At 48.6% G+C, this 21,979-nt stretch overlaps 1 protein-coding gene across 1 annotated transcript in view; it reads right to left on the bottom strand.

The window, feature by feature from the left end:
* GPT2 (glutamic--pyruvic transaminase 2) overlaps positions 1-21,979 on the bottom strand; it is a 34,485-nt gene that overhangs the window by 3,603 nt on the left and 8,903 nt on the right. The window contains exons 4-11 of the mRNA XM_049620924.1: positions 20,534-20,642; positions 15,801-15,934; positions 13,448-13,691; positions 9,538-9,617; positions 7,257-7,393; positions 3,662-3,836; positions 2,001-2,156; positions 800-912 (exon numbers count right to left, since the gene is read on the bottom strand). Of these exons, the coding sequence (XP_049476881.1) occupies positions 800-912; positions 2,001-2,156; positions 3,662-3,836; positions 7,257-7,393; positions 9,538-9,617; positions 13,448-13,691; positions 15,801-15,934; positions 20,534-20,642 (1,148 nt within the window). The remainder of the gene's footprint in view (positions 1-799; positions 913-2,000; positions 2,157-3,661; positions 3,837-7,256; positions 7,394-9,537; positions 9,618-13,447; positions 13,692-15,800; positions 15,935-20,533; positions 20,643-21,979) is intronic.

Below are 21,979 nucleotides of genomic sequence, written 5' to 3'. Positions count from 1 at the left end.
AATACTGTTGGTTTGCTTCACCACCTTAAAGTCAGCCCTCTCGATTTAACCGTTTTTTTGAATGAGCCGTGAACTGCCAAGGTGGACCTCACTAGGGTAGAAAGGCCAACCAGACACGTTTGTCCATCCAGGGCACACTGCCTACAACCTGAGTCAGGACTTGGCTCCAGGTGCTAACTAAGCTCATGACATTTCTTTTTTTAGCATCTGCTGCAGGAGACATCTGAGAGCACCAAGCGTGGAGAAGATGCTGTCCTGTTAGAACTGGCTTCAGTGGGGAAACCTGGGCCGAGCTGCTCTAGCCTGCTCTGCTCCTGGGGTTGCCATCCACACAGGGGCAGAGTTGGCACACCCTGTGAAATGTGTCACAGTAAGTGAAACCAATTCCATTGTTTTAGATGTGGCATCTCTGCAGACTTTTGGATAAGCTACTGAGCACCTGGGTACTGCAAGCTGCTATCATGGAGTTGGAAAAGGACATGGAAATAAAGAAGAAAACACCCCACTGGGGACACTTTGGATAGTATGTGACAGATGGAGGCAATGGAGGGGGGGACAGAGTGGTCAAGGAGATGACCTTGGAATCTACCCATAGTTTTCCTTAATCCCCAGACCCAGGTCTTGGCTTGGCTCTGCAACAGGACAGAATGGGAGTGGGCAGGGCGGGTGGTTTGCCACAGTGAGTTTGGGGCTGCACACACCTCAGTGTCTGAAGCCAGACTGTGTTCTATGATAACACAGGTTGTCTTTTCCAAGACAAACTTGGGACCAGTCCCCTGGCACAGAGAGGCAGCAGTACCTGAAGTGGTAGGTGCCTTCCCTCTGCCCGAAGCCGCTGCCAGGTACAACACAGATGCCAGTCTCCTCAAGGAGCTTCATGCAGTAGAACATGTCGGGGGCCATTTTATGGGCCTGTGGGAGCAGGGCAGGACTGAGAGTTCATTTACGGCTTTGCACTGCACAAACACACCACTGAACACTCAAAGTCAAATACAATGGAAACGGCAGGTTCTTTCCTGTGACAGGGCTCATCCACCCTCCCTGCAAGGACCAGGGTGGGACACTGGAAACTGCTAGAAGCTGGGGTCTGCGGGCTACTTCAGGATGGCCATGGGCTGTGGTACTTCGCTCTCTGCCCAGGACTGAGAGTCTCTTTCCTTTGTGCCCCACAGCCAGGCAGTATCTCCGCAAGCCTTGATGGTGGTCCCCTATATATATGCCAAGCTGTATAACCTCTGACAACATGGCCCTGAGGTCTGTGCCCAGGGGGACTTTTAGGGAACAGCAGCTTGGGGGCTCTGTTCATAGTGCTTCTTGCACCTTGGTTTTTACTACCTGGGGTACCTGTTAAATGGCTTCTCGGGCACCAGGGATTCTGACTCAGCAGGTCTGAGTGAGTGGGGGAGGGCCCAGATTCTGAATGTTTAACAAGGTATTGAGGAGGTTTAAGGGACACAAGGACAACACTTTCAGAAACACTGCTCTGGCTTCTGATCCTTAAAGTAGGCAGATGTCTATGGCACGGCCTGAAAACTTGTTGCAAACACAGAATCTCGGCCCCTTCACAGACTTCCTGAACCATCACTGGCATTTTAACAAGGTCCCTAGGTGATTTTGTGTTGACATTCAAGGACTGAGAAGTGCTGCTCTAGGGCAGTTGCTGCGCAGAAGAGACGGCTGTCACTGCTTCCCCAGCGTGGGTTCAGTTTTAAATGCATCATGTCATGCTTGGGCACCTGCCTTCAGAACACTGGAGGTAACAGAGCCCAGATCAGCACCACTCGCCTGGGGCTGACCTCATCGCTGCCCCTTCACCACAGCATGCTGCAGGGCTGGGCCTCCGGGGGCCCATCATCTTTATGCTATAAGCACCATCTGGCCGAGGGGTCCGAAAAATTCCGAGCCTCCAGAACCAGCACTTTTGCTCCCCAAGGCAAGAGCCAACCCCCAACCCAGCAATTCCAAGCGAACCCAGTGAGCCCCGGCCCAGCACCCCAAACCTGAGCTGCTTCCACGGCTTTGCTGGGGATGAAGATCCGAGGAAAGGCATACATAGCTCCCTGCAAGGGGTTGCAGTGAATTCCTGGGACTTGGTTAAACAGGTCTTCTGTCAGCTTAGCCTTTTTGGCCAGATTACCCAGGACAGACTCTTTCTCCTGATGAGACACAGAAAACAAGAGTCAGCACCTCTGGGCATCATGGAATGGCTCTAGCTACTGGAAACTGTCCCTTCAACACGGAGGGGAATGGGGTGGCCTGGTAAAAAGTGAGCCTGTGTGTGCAGGAACACAGCAAATCAAGGAGGTGGGTGACACATTCCTCTGCAGGAACTTCTCTGGGTGCTCAGCCCAAAAGGCTATTGTGGGCCCTGAGGCCCATAAGTGCAGGGAGTTCTGGGAAAAAGGTAGGTCCTGGGTAACTTGTGTCATGGCTTCTATTCTCTTACCAGGAAGGAGGTTATTTCTCAAAATGAGAAAACCTTGTCCCTGCCCAGCGGTCTGAGTGGACCTGGCCCTGGATAGAGAGCCCTAGAACATGCTTCTAGGAGATGGCCCAACCACTTCATTTTGGGGGGCCACTTTCAATCCATGTGGTATGCATAGGGCATGTGACTCAGGCAAAGCAAATCACTGGCTGGCTCAGAGGTGCACATGTGTCAGTCCAGGACTTCTGGACTGGTACTGTTGGAACAGGGGATGGAAGCTGTGGCCTGAAAATGAAGGAAACATGGTCTACACACACAGTGGAATATTACTTAGCCTTCCAAAGGAAGCCCAGTCTAACACATGCTACAACACAGATGTACCTTGAGGACATTATGCTGAGTGAAATAAACCAGTCACAAAAGACAAATACTGTATGGTTCCACTTAGATGAAGTACCTAGAGTCGTCATGTTCATAGAGACAGAAAGTAGAACAGAGGTTAGTCACCAGGGGCTGGGGGGGACGGAGAAATGGGGAATTAGTGTTTAATAGGTATAGAGTTTCAGTTTGGGATGAGGAAAAGGTTCTGGAGATCAATGGTGGTGATGGGTGCACAACAATGTGAGTGTATTTTATGTTCAGTGAAAAATGATTAAAATGGTAAATTTTATGTTCTGTGTATTTTACCACAATTTTAAAAAAAATATGAGCCTAGAATGGCTGGGAACTGACTGTTTGGTTACATGACCCATAAATTCCTTTGTGTGTAAACTAGTTAAAGTCGGGTTTTTGTCACTTGCAATGAATGGAAAGGGTCTAACTGGATTACTTTGAGCTGTGAGAACATCTGGTTGGGCCAAAGACAGGCCTATGGCCTAGAACCAATGCCACACCCATCCTTTTCTCCTTTTTAGTTTAGTAACAGAATCCTCCAGGGATGCCTGCCCATCTATGGTGCTCACAGGGGATGAAGGGGTAGGGGTCTCCCACCCACATGCATGGACAGTCCTCCACTTCAGAACACAGCCCAACTACATTTTCACACTGAACCTCAGGCTCATGAACAGCCTGTCCTGGACTTCTCCTACCTTTGGTCTGTTAGGCATCAAGAGGAACCATGAGCACCCGTCAGAGGTGTGGAGAGAGGCTGGCCATGGTGATCCTGAATACACCATGAATACCCATGATGCTTGTTGTGGCAGGGATGCAGATGGGCCACAGAACACAGCAACTCACCCTGTGGAACAGCTCAAAGGACTCCTCTCCAGGCACTGGGGGGTTCACAACGATGTCCATGGCAGCCTGCCCGGACACGGGCGGGCACAGTCGCACAGAGAGCAGCTTCACCAGCTGGCCTTTGATCTCAGGGTGCAGGTTGATCACCTCCATGTAGCCTCCTCGGTAGCCACACCTGCAGGTTGAAGATGGGGAGAGGACCCACCAGTCACAGAGAGGCCTCAACTAAATGCAATCCGGTCAGCCAGAATGTTCTGTAATCATCCCCATTCCTAATGCTGAGTGGTCAGATGTGGCCAAGTTCTTCCCAATGGAAGGTGAACGGGAGTGACATGAGCAAATTCCACATCACTTCCTTACAAGAAAAAAGTATGCTCTCTTCTTTTTCCTTCTTTCCCCCCATTTCCTGAGAAATGGAGACACTGGAGCAGCAGCCTCAGTGCCAGAGATGGATGCCACATGTTGATATGGCAGAACTGTCCTACCAGCCTAGTCCTGGAATGACCTTGTGGAGCACAGCCTGTCCTGGACTTCTCCTACCTTTGGTCTGTTATGTCAAAGAGAGATCCACTTGTTTTAGCCACTATATTTTTGGGCCTCTTTGTTAAAGCTGCTTAGCCTGAGTCCTAACTAATACACTAGCCTCTGTTCTAAAGGGGCACATGATTCAAGCCTGCACAGGCTCCAGGGGTAGGTACCTGATTCACTGGAGCTTATGAACCTAGTCTGAGGACTTTTGCTGGTCCTCTTCTGAAAACAAAGCTAACCTACAGGAGAGCAGAGCTGAGAAAGACAATGAGACAAAGCAAGAAATCAGGGACAGAGTCCCACTGACATCTTTAAGATTCCTAGACTTTTTACTGATATTAATTTTTTTAAAAAAACCTCTTTGGTGAAAGTCAGTTCAAGTTTAGTTTCCATCACTAAATCACCACCATTACTATCACCACTGATATAGATATTTGATATAGACTGAAATCACAGGAAAGTAAGATGAAATCTGCAAGGAGTTAAAACAAAACAAAAAAAACCCCAAAAACTTTCGAACCTGAATCTGCCCCAGCAGTCACACTTTCTGGAGCTGTACCTCCTTCTCTGGACTGTGATAGATAATGTTCAGACTAAGACTGCAGAAATGCAGACTCCTTGAGGTGGGTACCCAGTCTTACCTTCCTCTGTATACTCCACACCCTCAACCTCAGAAGACCTGACACAGTGAAACACTCAATAAAATGCCACTGGACTGGGGTGCCTGGGTGGCTCAGTCGGTTGAGCGTCCGACTTCGGCTCAGGTCATGATCTCACAGCTCGTGGGTTCGAGCCCCGCGTCGGGCTCTGTGCTGACAGCTCAGAGCCTGGAGCCTGCTTCTGCTTCTGTGTCTCCCTCTCTCTCTGCCCCTAACCCACTCACATTCTGTCTGTCTCTCTCAAAAATAAATAAACATTAAAAAAAAAAATGCCACTGGAATTAGGCTGCAGAACTGAACTGGCAAAGGCCAGTTCCCATCTCATCTCTTGACTGGACTTTCCAAGGCAAGAAGATAAATTCTAGTATTGCAGAAAGGTTTCCCATAACAAAGGCTGAAAGAAACAACTTTCTGCTTAATCCTCTGCTGATGAGCAGAAAACCAAGTTGAGAAGAGCAGTCTAATCCCAGGTAATCAGGATCTGAAGACTACAGGTCATAACTCAGGATACCAACATCCAGAAGACTGTTAAAAACAATAATCAATAGCACAGATGGAGACATGACTAAGTATGTGATAAAAACACCTGAGTTTGAAAAAAGACTTAATAGAGAACAAACTTGTTTAGGAAAAGAGCTACATAGCACACAAAAGTCCAGCAGAGATAAAGCACTGCTATTAGTATAGACCAGAAAGACCAGCATAAATTAACCCCTGCCTACATCAAATAAAGCCAGCTGGGCAATCATCCCAATGATGCAGCTCCATCAACCTGGCCAAAATATTCCTCCAAGCTTCATGGTTCCATTGGCCTTCAGCTTAACAAGGGAGAACCTGACAGCTGGCGCATAAAAGAACCCCCACAAAGTTGGTGGATGAATGCCCTTAGCTGTAAACTCACTAGTCTTTCCTTCTCATTCTCTTCTTCAGGTTCCTCCTCTTCTCCCCCAGCTTCTGAGCAGTGAGGGCCTAAACCAGTCCCTGGTCTACCTAGGGTCTACCTCGCTCCTTGTGAGATGTCCAGGTTCAGAGATCTAACAACTCATTCACTGAACCTCCCAAACTTAAATCAGCTGGCTATCAGCCCTGAGCTGGGGACTCACACATCCATCTCCATCTGGACATGCAATGAGCATTTGCAAATTCAACACGTCAAAAACCCAACTCCCAATCTTTCCCCCAAACCTACTTCACCCACAGCCTTCCTCATCCATTGATGGCTAGCTACTTCATCCTTCCCGTTGTTTGAATAAAAAGCCTGGGAATCATTCTTGATTCCTCTGTCTCACAATCATCTTCTCCATCAAGCCACTCCTGTCCACTCTACCTTCAAATATATCCAGGATTCAGCGTCTTCTCCCCATCTCGATCCTGGCCCACGGTCATATATATACCTCGCCTGGCTATAACAGCCTCTTGACTGGTCTCTGTTCCTGCCCTCACCAGACAGCAAACAGACAGTGTCCAGTAAAACTTAAGTCAGGTGAGTTCATGCCTCTGCTATAATCCTCCAACAGATCCCATCTCACTCTGAGTAAAAGTAAAAAATAACCTAAGTAGCCCAGATGATCTGGCCTCTTGTGACTTCTTTGGCCTCCATGTCTGCTACTTTCCCCCTCACTTACTCTTTTCCAGTTTCCTTGCTACTCCTTGAATATTCCAGGCATGCCTCAGGGCCTTCACACATGCTATTCTCTTATCTTAGAATGTTCCTCCCTCAGATACCTGCATAGCTCCCTCTTTCCTCCTCAATAACTCTACCCCCACCACCCGCATTCCCATTTCTTCTCTATTTTTGTCCACTTGACACATGATTTTATTCATTTGTCTACTGCCTCTCTCTTCACTAGAACATAAGCTGTTAGGGCAGGGACTGCTGTGGTTTGCTCACTGCTGTATCCTCAGTGCCGAGATCAGTATTGGACTCAGAGCAGGTCATCAAAAAGTATTAGCTGAATGAACAAATACAGGATTGAAGCGGACTCTCTGGCCCCAGTGCTAGGGTGAGGTACACATACAGCTTGGCCCTGACGCCATCTGTCCACTCAACCTGCCTTCTCCAGCCCCTCAGATTTCAGTCAATGTTGGAGCAACAGTAAACGGGCTGGCAGAAAACACTAGTGTTGGAAGCTGCTGTAGGTCTTGCTTTCATTTGCATTGTTTATTGCAGTCAGGTTTCTTTCAAGCATGACCTTATTTTGTATGGGCCTCTGCACAAGGCTGTCTTGCTGTCCTCACATCACAGGGCTTCCCCTTGGGGAGATGTGGCCTGTCTCCTGCTTCTAAGGTCAGCAGAGGCCATAGATAAGGACGACCTTCTCTGTCCAGGTTGAGTGTGGGGCAGGGCAGAGGGGATCTGGTATGGGGCAGGCCCAGAGGCAGTGGGAGGAAGGTGGGGGCCAACATACTCGCCCATGTAGCCCTTGGAGGTAGAGTGGAAGGAGGCGAGCTCCACGTTGCTGGAGTACTCAGGCCCCATCTCATAAAGCACCTTCTTAAAGGAGTGGAATTTGCAGTCCGGAGAGTACACATTGTCCTGGTACACCTGGGGGAACAGGGACACAGGGACAGTCACCCATATTCCCCGAGAGGCCTGAGCCCATGTAGGAAGGGCACAGGTGCTCAGGGTCAACCTGCAGTCAGGCTGTGTGCTACAAAGCCCATTCCAGGAATAAGGCAGATGTGCCCAAAGGAACCTTATAGAACACACAAGGAGAAAAGCTTTGAGTTGTATGCCCACTTGATTTCTCCCATTCACCCACACTCACCTCCACCCAACTTTCAGATCTCCTTTCTACCTCATCTGACCAGTGACAATGTCAGGACTCCTACTTGCCCAAGCAAGTTTCCTCCCTGAATGTTTACTTCTTTCCATAAGATTAATAATGAAAGTTCAGGGGCACCTCTGTGGCTCAGTCGGTGAAGCGTCTGACTGGCTCAGGTCATGATCTTACTGTTCATGAGTTTGAGCCCCATGTCAGGCTCTGTGCTGACAGCTCAGAGCCTGGAGCCTGCTTCAGATTCTGTGTCTCCCTCTCTCTGCCCCTCCCCTGCTCTCTCTCTCTCTGTTGCTCTCTCTCAAAAATAAAAATTTAAAAAGTTTTAAAAAAATAATTGAAGCAGTTCATGGAGCTATCCTCTGACTTCCGTACTTGAAGAGCTGAACGTGTTGCTCTCCTGGCTTTTTACGACACCTACCCCCTTTGGAACTACTGTTTTTCTATTCATTTCACTGCCAGCTTTCCCACTAGACTGTACACATGAATGGCACCCACATATGCTTTGTTTTTCCCTGTCCACATAGTCCACACTCAGCAGGCAAGCACCTTCCTCTGTCCTTGGAGATGAACTTCCTCATGCCCTCCTCTTCCTGGACCTCAAGGGGAGGAGTTTAGTGCACGAAGTCACTCTGCTGCCCCTTCTCTCCTTTAGAAATGAAGATTTTTAACACCTGACACAAATATAACCCTGTATGTTAACTCTACTGGAATTTAAAAAAAAGAGAGAGAGAGAAAGGAAGATTTTTAGCCCATCTATTAATCATGGCAACAATTTGGTGGGTAAGTTGTGTGTGTGTGTGTGTGTGTGTGTGTGTGGGTGTGTGTGTGGGTGCTAATGAGCAAAGAAATGAAACCAGGGTGCTAGAAGCTACCACTAACCAGAATCATGCAGAAATGAAGAAGTGAAATAGAATCTGACAGGCCTTGAGTTTCTTCCTTGCAAAGCAAGAAAAAAATGGGGAGCCTTGGCTCCAGAACTGAGGTTCAAGGAGTGGCAACCATGAAATTAAAATTTCCCCACCTCCCTTCACAGGCTGCAGTGAGGACTAAATGAGATGGTAGATATGGAAGCACAGGAGGCACAGGAACACAGCATTATGTCCACCCAGCATCCACTCTCCCTTCCTGAGAGAGAGTCCCCTGATTTCACCTCGGGGAACACTGCTCCCTGCTCTTAGGGAAGACAGCCTGCCCCTTGTATGGGGCCTGGTCAATGTGCATATTGCAACCATCAGCCACAGTGATTGGTTCAGCAGTGGGTGTGTGACCCAAGCTGTGTGATTCAGGCTCAACTCTGAGACTTTTGCTAGAATCACCAGGAAGAAATTCTCTTTCTAGGCTGGGAAGATAGCAATGTTGTGAGGCCTAAGTGGAAGGAGAGTGAATCTGAGGGATATGGTTTGTGTCCCTGAACTTAGCCCCACACCTTTACCCCACTGTTGTTTTTCAAGTTTATTTATTTATTCTGAGAGAGAGAGAGCATGACCAGGCAGGAAGGTGAGGGGTGGGGGGGAGCGGTGGCAGAGAGGGAGGGAAAGAATCCAAAGCAGGCTCCACTATCAGCATAGAGCCCAATGCAGGGGTCTATCTCACAAACCCCGAGATCATGACCTGAGCCAAAATGAAGAGTCAGATGCTTAACCTACTGAGCCACCCAGATGCCCCTCTTTTAAAGTTTAAAGTGGTTTGGGTTAACTTTCTGAAATTTATAATCAAGAATCCAACCGAATAGAGGGATGATTTAGGTCACAGTTTCACAGGTTGTTAACATCCTCCTCCTTGGTTAGAATCACTCCTCCAACACCTAGAAATTTCCCTGTGGTACAGAACAGTCAGGCCTGGCTCCCTCCCCCTGGAAGAGAAAGCTCAGCCTCACTCCTCACGGAGGAGAGAGCTGGGCAACTCTTACCTCATCAGCCAGAAGAAAGAGCTTCTCTTCCCAGGCAAAGTGAATCACATCTTCTATGCACTTTCTGCTTTGGACCTGACCTAAAAAATCCCCAACAAAACCAGAATGCAGTTTGTAATGCTGTTTAAATTGTCCCTAGGACAAGAATCCCACCCAGAATCACTCAGGTGTCCTGTGTTCCTGCATGACCCTTAGGGACCACCCTAGTTGCTGTGCCTAATAGGGTGTAGTCAACCTCTAGGGACTCCCAAGTCTCAGCCCCATCTGTCTGACTCACTTATGCCAGGTATGTGGAGGGAGAAGTGTTTCACACTCAACTTTCTTGTTATTCTTATGAGAGGTGTGTGTGGGTGGGTGGCGGGGTATGTTTGTGTTGGAGGATAGTGTCTTAAGGAGAAGGAAGATAAAACTGAAGGGGTTAAATCAATAATCTCTGAGCCCCCCTTACCACACACCAATAGCAACTGACGAAGAGAATCACACTGGCTGATGGACAGTTACCACAACTTCCCAGAGAGGCACACACAAGTTCCATGAGGCAGGGACATGGTCTGTATGGCTCATCGGGTATCCTCAAAGCCCATACTCAGCAGGTGCTCGGTAAATATTTGCAAAGTAAGCACAAAATGAACAAGCCTGTGTGCCAGCTCTGGTGTCTCCTGTTCGTGGCCATGTGGGAGTTATGTATCACTGATGATGATGGAGAACACTCTGCAGTCTTCCCTTTTAAGGTCTACCTTTGAGCACTTGACTCAACACAAACAGTGGAAATAATCAGCACCCGTTTAACAGAAATGAGCACAAATAGCAAAATATTACTCTACCAGTTCACCAGAAATGCCATGGGCTTAGATGGGGAAGAAACAAATGCAGCAAGATGGAGATGGAAACTTTCCCCAGTGTTTCCTGAGACCTGCTATGGGTGTGGCACTGGGGGTATCAGCGGTGCTCACATACCTTCCGGAAAAACACCCAGAATCCCAGTAAGTCAGAATACTTACTGACTTAGTAAAGAAACAGCATTTTTAAAGATGTATATGTATGTGTCTCTATGCATATCACATATAACTCTGTAAGTATGTGTATATGTATGCAGAGGTACTATTTATATACGTATAATATGTTACCTTTTTGTTAAAAATACCTATAGTCTTCTCTGTGTGAGAATATCAAGGACATGTATGGAAAAAAATAGATATATCTTATAAGAGCACAGTATGATTCAGCCAGGATCTCAGCTTTGAACTATCAAAGCAATGAACCAATTATTTTACTAAAGCTCAATTCCTTTGTGAAAGGTCCAGCTTTTTCTTGCCAAGCAAGCACCAAACCAGGCTTCCTCTGAAGTTCAGGGTTCTGGGATTCTGGAAAGGAGACAGCCCGGGATTCTACAAGGAACCAACTACTCTTCCCACTGACAGCCAGGTGCTGGCTCCCCAGGGGGCTGAGTCTGCCTGCAAACCCTACTGGGCTTGCCCTTCCATGCCTCTGATCCCACACACTATCCTGTTAGAATGCAAGCAAAGATTTGAGCAGCAAGAATATCAAAACCATGTGCACATAATGCCAAGGAGAGTGCAAAGAGGAAGTAAACAAGGACCAGGGCCTCAGAAAGCCTGCAGCTCAATAGAGGGAACGGACACACTATATGTAAATAATTCCATTGATGTGTGCAACGCAACCCTGAGGATAAGGACAGAGCTTATTTCTCTCCAGTGTCTGGGAGTCACTCAGAACATGCCTCTAAGCCAATGGGTGGACAAATACATACAGTGTTGTAGAAGGGACAGTCATAAATGGCTTTAGAGGGCCAAGGCACAGCTATGCCCAGCAGGGGGAGATATGAGACCACCTCATAGAAGGGATGGCTTTGACACAGAAGGCTGGAGAGGGGTCTTCCAAGTGCCTCTCACCAGAGGCCAGGCCAAAGGAAATTTCCCACAACCCAAAGAGAAAATCTGTTGCTTTGTTTGCCCAGTGTCCTTCCCTCCTTTGAGTGACAGAGCTCAGCTATTCTATGGGGAACTGCTTCTCTTTGCACTCCAGCAGGGCCAAGGGACACAGACCTGGCCACAGTCTTGGTGATTTGACTGGTGCAGGAATGGGCAGATGACCTAAGCTGGGCCAAAGTGAGTCTGGCCTGGAATTTTTGTTAAAACTATGGGTGAGGCTCTCTGCTGAGGTTGCTCAGCTGGTGGGCCATGGCTGGGGCTGCTGAAGGTCACACCAAGGACAGATCCTTCCTGAGAAGGACTCCAACTGAGACCTGGGAAATGGACCGAGATTCCTATGACAATGATGCTGATTCAGGTGTGCTCCTTCACCCCTGGACTTTACAGTTCTATGACCCAATTGCAATCTTGAGCTGGGTTTCTATCTTAGAACCCAGAGGCCTGGTTTAATATCCCAGTCCATTTTGACACCTTTCAGCCCAAGTGGTCAGTGTGTGGTCCAGACAAGATATATGGCCATCACAGGGAGTTTCTATTTTTCATCCCCCATCTTCCAAGAGCTCACCAATTTTCACACATTTCAGACCCCAGAAAGCAACACCAGCCTCTGCCCACTTACAGTTATTCTAAAAATTACTCATATTAATATACACTCCCATGATCCCTTTACCTAAAATAGTAAAGTCTCTGATGCAATTATTTCTTCCCAGAGAACCAGGTGAAAAGATATGCATAAACACCTGGCCTTAAAAGTTACCAACCCTCTAATATAAACTAGGTATACAGAGTATTTCCCAAGATGTAGGAACTGTTACTTCAAGTTGGGACCAGCAGCAACAGCATCACCTGGGAGCTCATTAGAAATACAAACTCTCATGCCCCAACTTAGCCCAATTACATCAGAATCTCTTGGAGCGGGGTCCAGCAGTTTGCTTTTTAACAAGCTTAAGTCTGAGAACTACTGTCCTAACGTGGTGGTTCTCATCATCAGCTGTGGGGAATATTGATGCCTGGACCTGATCCCCAGAGATTCTGGGATGCAGCCATGACTTTGGCATTTTTAAAAGCTCCTTTTGTGATTCTAATGTGCAACCAGGATTGAGAACCCAGCTGTAGTCATTTTCCTATTGCATTAGAGCTAGAATCTGCATTCCTACCCCCAGGGAGCTGATGTAAATAAATGAGTGTTACAGCCAGGCGCACCCATTTTCTGCACTCAGGAATTCAAGTGGTGCTTTCAGCTGATTGAAGCATCATTTAATGTTCCAAAGAAGCAGATTCCACAATCAACTCCAACGCGTTTTGGCCCTGACCCAATTTATCTCAACAAAGGAGGAAAGAGGGGCCCTTGTTCTCAGCATCCAAATAGCACTGGGGGCAAATGAAGCCAGCAGCCCAGAAAGATCCAAACATGCAGGGCTGGACTTTTTTTGTTTTTTTTAAAGAAAAATATGCAAAATTAGGAGCGATTTTCAACTTCTGGAAACAGGTTTTTTCAGTTTGTTTGCTTTTGTTTTTAATATGGCATTTCCTTTCCAGGTCTCAAAGTACACAGTAACGCTGTGTTAAAGAAAAAACCGCACACACCAGCATTCTGAAAACTGGTTCAGAAAAACAACTAGGAGTAAAGGTAAAATGAGGCCTATGATTAATGGTGACGGGTTGTAAGTAACCTCAAGGAGATTCTTTGCAAATGTAAGAATGGGAGAAAGAAAAACAAAACCAAAAAACTGGTCTTAATAATAATGCAACCCTGTCCAAAAAATATGCCTGCATTTGCTCATCTCCTAAGGTGGCCTGTGGCAGATTTTATGGCTTTATGTTAACAAATCTGGAACTAGATTGGGAAAGGGGAGCAAAGAGAACGTCACATTATTTAACTCTTTCGTGTCCAGACCTGTAGTACACCGGCTGCCCTACCCCTACTCCCCAATAAAGTGGCGAAGCGAAGCACAGACCTGTGGGGTTCCCAGGGTTGATGATGCACAGCACCTTGGGGTCACAGTGGTCTTTGGCCTCCTGCACAGCCCGCCGGAGCTCATTCACATTTAGGGCCCAGCAGTTCTCCTCATCCAGGTAATAGTTCACCTGGATGGCATCGAGCTCAGAAATGACGGCCGAGTAGAGGGGGTACTGTGGGATGGGGATCATGACGCCGGTCCGTGACTTGCCGCCCCCGGAGACCAGGATCTTCAGGATTGTCTGCAATAGAGAAGCCATGTCTTCCAAGAATACTGCCACCTTGCACCCTTTGGGGGCTGCCAGGCAGATACTCCAGGAAGCCCCACTTCTAGCCTTTCACCAGCCACCCTGCTGCCTGCCTGCAGTGCAGTCCACATGAGCCCCTTGGCTTCCCTGAGCCTCACTTTCTCCATGTGTAAAATGAGGTCTGCTATGAGGAATAAGCAAAATGAAATGCTTTAACGTTCTCAGCACAGTAGTTAAAAGACTCAATGCTTCTACTTTTTAAAGAGGTCTTCTAAAGCAGTGGTCTACAAACTGGCTGTCTCGGAATAATATTGTGACCTCAGCCCTTAACCTCATTCCGTCTGTCCTGGTGGGGATGGGCAGTGGAAATCTGTCTTGTTAGTAATTACCATTGTCCAAGGTTGGACAGACCCCTGAACAAGGAAAGGATTGTCAAACTGGGAGAAAATACCCATCTACTATCAGCAGGTGGTGCTTCAACCTGGTTGTCTCCACAGCTGTCTCCACAGCTCAAGGTTTGCAGGACTCCTGAGAAACCAGGTCATGTGAGTCCTGTGGGCTACCGGTGGACATGGCAGTAGTTCATAAGAAACCCTCTTCTGTCAGAGCCCCCACCTTACACACAGGCTCAGTTCCTTGCTGCAAGAACGCCACCAAATTAAGAAGCTCAACAACTTGATTCTTTTCCCTAAATCTTGAAGACACCTTCCTCCCCTGCTCCAGGACCTCTGGGTGTATGTGGGTTTCTCTGGGAATTACAAGGGGCTCTGACAACAGAACACAATGGAATATGCTGCGGTTGAAGACCTGAGCCTCAACACTCAAATTCCAAATTCCACAAGAGGCTGACTTAAAGTCTGCAGACCACTTAACATTACTGGGCCTGTTTCCTCATGGTCTCCAGTAAGAGTTTAAAGCATCTGAAAGGTTTTGGGAAAGGATGAAAGCACTCAGTAAACATTAGAAACAAGAGCCTTGGAGGTCAAAAGACAAAGATAACCATTTAAAAGAAAGATCAGCACACACTCCCTGAGGAGGGAAAATAAGTGAATTGAAGGCGCCTAGCACTGATTAGGCACAGGAAGAGGCATGCTACATGGGAATGGACCACAGGTCCCTCAGACCCAGGACTTCAGGCCCCTTCTGCTAAGCACACTTTAATACCAGCCCCTCTTCACTCCATCCACAGCTGACCCGCAGCCCAAGTCACCTCTTCCCCCTCCTCCTCCTCATCCCGATCATGCCCCTTCCCTGCCAAAGTTAAAACTTAACACAAATCTAATTATCTCCATGTCCTTACAGCACTCCCCTCACCTTCAAATCCTTCAATGGACATTGTTACTAGGACAATGACCTAAATCCTAACATGGCCACAAAAGCCCTATAGGACTAGGGCTCCAGTTGTCTCCCTAGCCCATTTCTGGAAACTGGCCCTTGCTACAGGTGCTCATTCACTGCATCTCTCCATTTCCAAACATAAAGCCTCCTTCCAGCTCACAGCCTCTGCACATGTTGACCTTCTGTCCCAAACACACCCTGACCCCTGCCTCCCCTGTTCACACCTACATATCCTCCAGATCTCTGCTCAGCCATCCTTGTAGAAACATTTCTGCCCCCTGACAGCCACCCCTGCCACCTGCTGCCCCTCCTGTAGCATTTTGTCCTGTTCACTCAGAAGAGAAACTGAAAGCGTGTGATGAGACATTTATTTGATATGAAGGCTAGTCTGATCCAACACGAGTATGTAAACAGAGGCCAAACGTGTTTGGTTGCCACCATCTCCCCAGCACCTGGTACAGTGCTTGGCAGAGAAGGGACACCAGTATGTACTAAGTGAGAGAAAGGCCAATGCACCCTTGAGTGCCCATGGCTGTTCTCCAGCTGGATCTGCAGGTGTGCACTCTGGAGGGAAACCAAGGCTGCAGGAATATCCAGCTTCAAGATGACTGAATGGGGTAAGGACAGCAGGATGGGGGACACAGCAGGAACCAGAGGGTAGCCAACCCCTCCCTCTCAGGCCCATCCCCCGGCTGGTAGGCTCACACGCTTGGCCCTAGCATGCAAGGCTATTCTTCACATGGGTGAACATTAGATAACACGTACAGAAATGCCGTCACTGGCACCAGTGGTCAGGTAAATGTTGTCTGGGTCTGCAGGCACACCGCCATCTCTCCTGGTAATGTAGGCAGCCACGTCTTCACGGATGCAATTGACACCCTGGCTAGCACTGTAAGAGCCTGTAAGACAGCAAACAAGACAGTGACTAGAGAGGCATGGTAACTGGTGCTATGGAGTCAGTGAAATCTATATAATTAGCTAGGGTGGGGTTGGGAAGGTCTTGGAAGGGACCCAACTCCCACTACTCTAGGCTGTGGAATGGTGGCAAGCTGTTTAATCACCTATCTGGGCTTCATCCACCCACCCTCTCATCCAACCATCCACCTGCCATCCATCCATCTGCATATTTGTTCATCTACCCACCCACCCCCCCATTCATCCACTCAGTATTCACTGAGAACCCATTATATGTCAAGCATTATTCTAGGCCCTGGCTTCCAATCAGTTAAATGTGCCCATACCTGTTTTATCTACCCTTGTGGGATTTATACACGTTCTACAATAGTATAAATCATTACAGCTGGGCTTGCTATGTCTTTATCACCTCTGCCTACACACAGTTCCACAGAACCTGGAAGAATGGGTCAACCCAAAATGGCACCAGCTGCCAGCCCCAGGAGTCCAGATCCCTGATTGGTACTAACCACAGATCCCTGGGGCTGCTGGGCATGACTCCCCTACCCCCACCCATGTCAACAATATCCTTAGGCTATCATTTGGATTAAAATCCAGACTACCATTTACATTTAGTTCAAAAACAGGCAAAACTAATTTACGGTGCTGGAAGGTAGAAGAACAGTGGTGACCACTCTGGGGGGGGGGGTGGTATGACTGCCAAGGGGCACAAAGGAGCCTTTCTGCAGCACTGGAAATGTTCAATGTCTTGATCTGGGTGGGGGTTACACAGGTGTGTACATGTGCAAAAACTATTTGAGCTGTACATTAATATTTGTGCATTTTACTATAGGTTTGCTATACTTCAAATAAAGAGTTTGTTGGGTTTTTCTGTTGTTGTTTTTTTTTTTTTTTTTTTTTTTTTTTAGGTCAAACCACTATGTTTTTAGAAAGAATTTGGAAATAGGTAGCTGCACATGCACAAGATCTGGTAGGAGTCTCAAAATGGTGAGCTGAACTCTCTGGGGAAGTGAAGAGGAGGCTAGGGGTCAGAGGTGGGAGGCAGAGTTTTCATTCTATATCCTTTGATACCATTTACATTTTATACCACATTTAAAAAGAACCAGCCTATTCCTTCTAAGTCTACTGCAAAACCACCACCAGGAGGCAGGACAGGGCTTCTTTGGGCCTCAGTGGATATCAGTCCAGGCCCTGCACCCTGGAGGCTCTGCTGAAGAAGGCCAGGCAGGCTCTGCCTCAGCCTGTGTGTGAAACTGGCTCACACTTCCCCTCTGACAAGCTATAAAATGGAGGGTTTGGAAAAGAGGGGAGGCTGGGCCAATTCTCTAAAGTTCACAAGGCAAACATTAACATGTATCAAATCTGGGTGGTAGGTATAAAGTCTTTTGTTACATTACTTTGGGTATTCTGTTGCATTGAAATATTTTGTAAATTAAAAACAGTGGGGAAGTACAAATGCTGGTGTTAGAGAATTCTCCCTTTACTGAGTGACTTACTTATTGCTGAACTCCCATCCTCAGAAACTTGCTAGGGCTCCCTATTTTCCTAAGACTTCTCTTAATGCTCTCTTCACTCCATGGGCCATTCGCCATGGGATGAAGCCTCCCCTTCCTTCTTGCCTCTAGTTCATCCACTTCCTTGAATTCCCAGGCCTTCTGCCATCCGCAAATGCCCTGTTCCAGTAGGCCATGACCTTCCAACCCTTTTCCTTTAACTTTTCTGTTATGCTCCAAACCACACTAGTCCTTCAAAGCTCTAATCTAGTCTCTCTCCAGGGGGCCTGTCATAAAGATACTGCCCCACCCCCAGCCTCTCTCCTGACCTGCAATTTCTCCAGTTATTTATGAAGCCCTGCCTCCCCATCTTGAATATAAGTTCCCTGAGGGCAGGGGCCAGATTCTTCTGTGCATCTCTGCTACAGCACCTATCCCCCTGCCTGGTCTACCCCAGCTTGGGACCCACTGCCCTCAGGCTGATGGCAACCTGCCTCCCATGGCCTACAAACTGGCACCATCACCACTACCAAACTTCCCAGCCCCATCACATACCGCCCCATCCAGACCTCTTCACCCAGTTCCTAAACCTCAGGGCCTTTGCACACACCATTTCTTCTGATGCATTGCAGGTTCTCTATTACTCACCCTCCACATGAATTTGAGACGTATTTGCTCCTTAAACCCTCCCTGGACATTAGAATCCCTTGTTAAAGCCCCATAACTCTCTGCTCTTTCTCCAAGAACTCATGAAAACTAGAACATTTTTTGTTGTCAATTCTTTTTAATGTTTGTTTCTCCCAAATCTGACAGTGAGCTTTGTGAGCATGGAAATTCCATTCACCTGGTTCACCAGTGTCCCTCAATGCCTAGAGCATGCTCAGGGAGGACTAGATAAGGGCTAGATTCCACCTTAATCCTACCTAAGATCCAAGATACAACTTGAGAGCGGAATTACTTGTCAAACAGATAATAAAGGAAACTCTAGTAAGAAGTAATTTTAAAGGGCATGATAAAAACATCTGGGTGAGCTTTAAGACCTTGTATGTGTATTTAATAATCCCCACTTGGGTCAGGGTAGCCCTGGGTACTGACATTTTCTATTTCCTTTACCCTTATGGGCAGGCAGGTTGTTAGGCTGCCCAAGGCTTAGGTGACAGAGCACCACTCCCTGATGATACTGCCCTGCCCTCAGCAATGGACAGGAACTGGTAGCAACCTCCAGGGACAGGGCTTCTCCATACCTGACAAGGGGGGTTAGCACATATCTCAACCTTCTTCACAAGCCTAGGAGATGAGTACAAAGTATTTCCTAGTTCAAGGATGAGGAGAGGGGCTCAGAGAGCACCTACCTCACCTATCCTCATAAGGTCCTCAGAAAAAACTCAGTGCAGGTCCCCAAAACCCCAAAGGCCAACTTTCCTCTTGCTACAATACCCCAAGAGGAGACTCACAGGAACATGGCTTCTCAAACTCCTTTCCATAGCCTGGCTGACAGAGTTGCAAAACTTGATGAAGTTTCCTCCATGAAACAAAGAACTCCTCCCCCTTCCCCAGACATTCCCACCAGACACGCAGAAGGCAAACACTCCCTCCTCCTCTCTCCTTGCAGCTTCCAAGAGTCTTAGGCCCATGGCCAAGGAGTCTTTGAGAAGCACCTTTGTCCTCTGGGCTGGGCAGAGGGTGCAGAAGGAAAAGAGCTTGGAGGCCGGGACTCTGGGCTTATTGGGCAGCTCTCTACCAGCTTGTGGTTTAGGCCTTGCCACACAAGGTGCTGGCCCACACCCTACCCAGGCTGATGGGCAGGAAGCAAGGGGCAGCTGGCCCCTTCCTGAGAAGGACACCATTAAGGACAGTGACCAGGGCACCTAGGTGGCTCAGTCAGTTAACCGTCTGACTTCGGCTCAGGTCATGATCTCATGGTTCATGAGTTTGAGTCCCGCATTAGGTCTCTGTGCTGATAGCTCAAAGCCTGGAGCCTGCTTCAGATTCTGTGTCTCCCTCTCTCTGCCTCTCCCCACCCTCTCAAAAATAAACAAACATTTAAAAAAAAAAAAAAAAAAAAAGGACAGTAACAGACTTGGACAGAGGGCTGGTGGGGTAACCATGGCAAGGAAAGCAAGCATAGGGCTCTCAATAAAGGGAAAGAGCAGAAAAAGGGAGTGGAGAGGCAGGGAGATGGCAGAGAGGCCAAAGGTAGCTGATCCTCTGCTGAACAAGCCATAAGAATCCTTCTTCCACATTCTAGAACATTTAGGCATGTGTCCTAAAAAAGCTCTAAGAACAACTGTTTTTCCTGTAGTGAGGAAAGCTGGATCTCCTGTGTAGGTGCTGGGCAAAGGAATGGGGCAAAAACAAACAGAACAAAGAACATAAGATGAGAACAAAGAGCCAGAGGGCCAGAGGCCGGAAATCCATCTCAGCAGCAAAGGGAGAGAGAATATCATTTTCACATGTACAGGGGCCAACTTCTGGGGCCTCCCTCCATGGAGGCCTCTGGTGCCTGGTGTGCCCCCTCAATAAGGAGGCAGATGGCTGGACATGGGCTTCCGACAGAGAGGACCAGAGGCTGGGGTGGCGGAAGCACAACCAGAAGGAAGGAAGCCACCAAACAGGGGTCACAGGCATCTCACAGCACTTCCCTTCCCCCGTAACTGACTGCCACTTGCTGGATGCTGGGCAGGGGCCACAGACAGGCAAGAAGGCTAGACAAAGCCACACACTGCACCCAACTGCCTGTCAGTGAGGCCAATCACTGGGTTAAACCCTCTCCTCTGACAGAGGGCTCAGCTATCCAAGCTGGCTCCCAGATGTAACACCAAAACCCAGGCAAATGTAGGCTCTTGTACCTGATGTGCCCCGGCTTACCAAAGAGGGCATTGACCTCACTGCCTTGCTAACAGGAGGTTAGCAGAGCACAGATAAGAAGAAGAACACTATTTTTCCCTTTACTCTGCAGGTCACCATCCCATGCACATTCACACACTCACTCACATGAATAACTCTCCATTCGGGGTCAGGGCCCAAGCCCACGCTCAGAGCACACTTTCATTTCACACCCTCTGGGACCTGGTCAGTTGGGGGCCTCACCCAGGCTGTTTCCGCCACAAGCCTGTAGGATCCTCCGGGCTCGTTTCTTAGCATCTTCTGGGAAGCTGGGGCTGTCCAACAGGTTTGGGTAGGTACAGAGTGCCATCACCTGGGGGAAAAGAGGCATGGCTGGGCTCTCAGCACCCCCCCCCCCCACCCCAGAGCCCCAGGAGGGGTATGAAGATGACAACTCAGGGATGTGTGGCAGATGTGCTCCACAAGGGTTCCAGCTGGCAGGAGCTTGGAGGCAGGTGGGGGAGGAGCACACTGGGCTCTCATGCTGAAAGGTGGGGTACATCAGGACCTGGGCTTGGGGCCCATAGGGGGTCTTCCAGAAGAGGATCCATGGGACAGAATGAGGCTGTTACTCAGTCCCTGGCACCAACTCTTCCAAAGAGGACAGTAGTCCACACACCAGGGGGCTCCTGAGAAGGGGCGAGAACTGAGCAAGCAGGTGAGCCCCAACTGACAGGAACATAGACCCCTTCCTAACTCACAGACTGACTGTCCCTGATCCCCGTGCCCCAGGCCCCCTCCCCCTTTCTCACCATCATCCCCTTTCCTGGCCAGAATTGAAAGCCGGTCAGCTTTCTCATCTCTATAACAGAGAAAATCACCCTAACTTCACAAATTAAGAGGATTAATCAAGGAAATGTTTGCAAAAGTGCTGGTAAACCCCAGCTCACTGGGCAAGTCTAAGCTGGCAGCTTAGGAACTGTGCCAGGACCACTAAGGGGAGGAGGGTGCTCACAGCTCTGACCCCAGCTGGGTGACTTCAGGTAGGTGCTGGCTTCTTGGAGCCTCATTCTTCTTCATTTGTACAAGGGCAGTGACCCAGCCCTCCTCCCAGGGGCACTTGTGAAGAAGAAAGAAGATGCGTGAAGGCTGCAGGAGGCCAGCATCAGGTGGGAGAGGCTGGGCTTGCCAAGGCAGAGCAGGGTTTGGGAGCATGTCAGCCAGACAGAAAGGCTGAGGCAACAGGAACCTCTTCATGCCCAGAGTCCCAGGCATGTGTGGGGAACATCTTTTGCCTCTCCCCTTCAAAGCTGCATGATTCCAGGACAACCAGGGCCCCCCAGCCTCCTCCTGCCTCCACTTCCCTGGCTGAGCTGCTCTATTTGGTCTGATCCATTTCTCCATCCTGGGCCCAGTTTGGGTCTTATATTCACAGTCAGCTGGCATGCTCCTGAGGTTAGCAGCAGTGGCCACAGCAGGGGAGGCCAATGGATGTCCTTCAGGTCAGTGTCAGCCTCGGTTCTTTTCCTCATACCCTATGTGTGCTCCCTGAGCTAAGGTCCCCCAGCACCCCCACACCCCTCCACCAAGAGCTGGGCAGGGTCGCCCCTCCCTGTATCGCCCCCTGCAGCAGGAGACACAGGCTGAGAAAAGAACTGGGGACTTCAGTGCTCAGCTTCCCTGCCTGCCTGACCCTGTGAACCTTAACCA

This window comes from Panthera uncia (genome assembly GCF_023721935.1).
Source record: "Panthera uncia isolate 11264 chromosome E2 unlocalized genomic scaffold, Puncia_PCG_1.0 HiC_scaffold_19, whole genome shotgun sequence".
NCBI classification, from domain to species: domain Eukaryota; kingdom Metazoa; phylum Chordata; class Mammalia; order Carnivora; family Felidae; genus Panthera; species Panthera uncia.
Note: the sequence above shows the minus strand (reverse complement) of the source record. Positions and strands in the feature narration are given on the sequence as shown.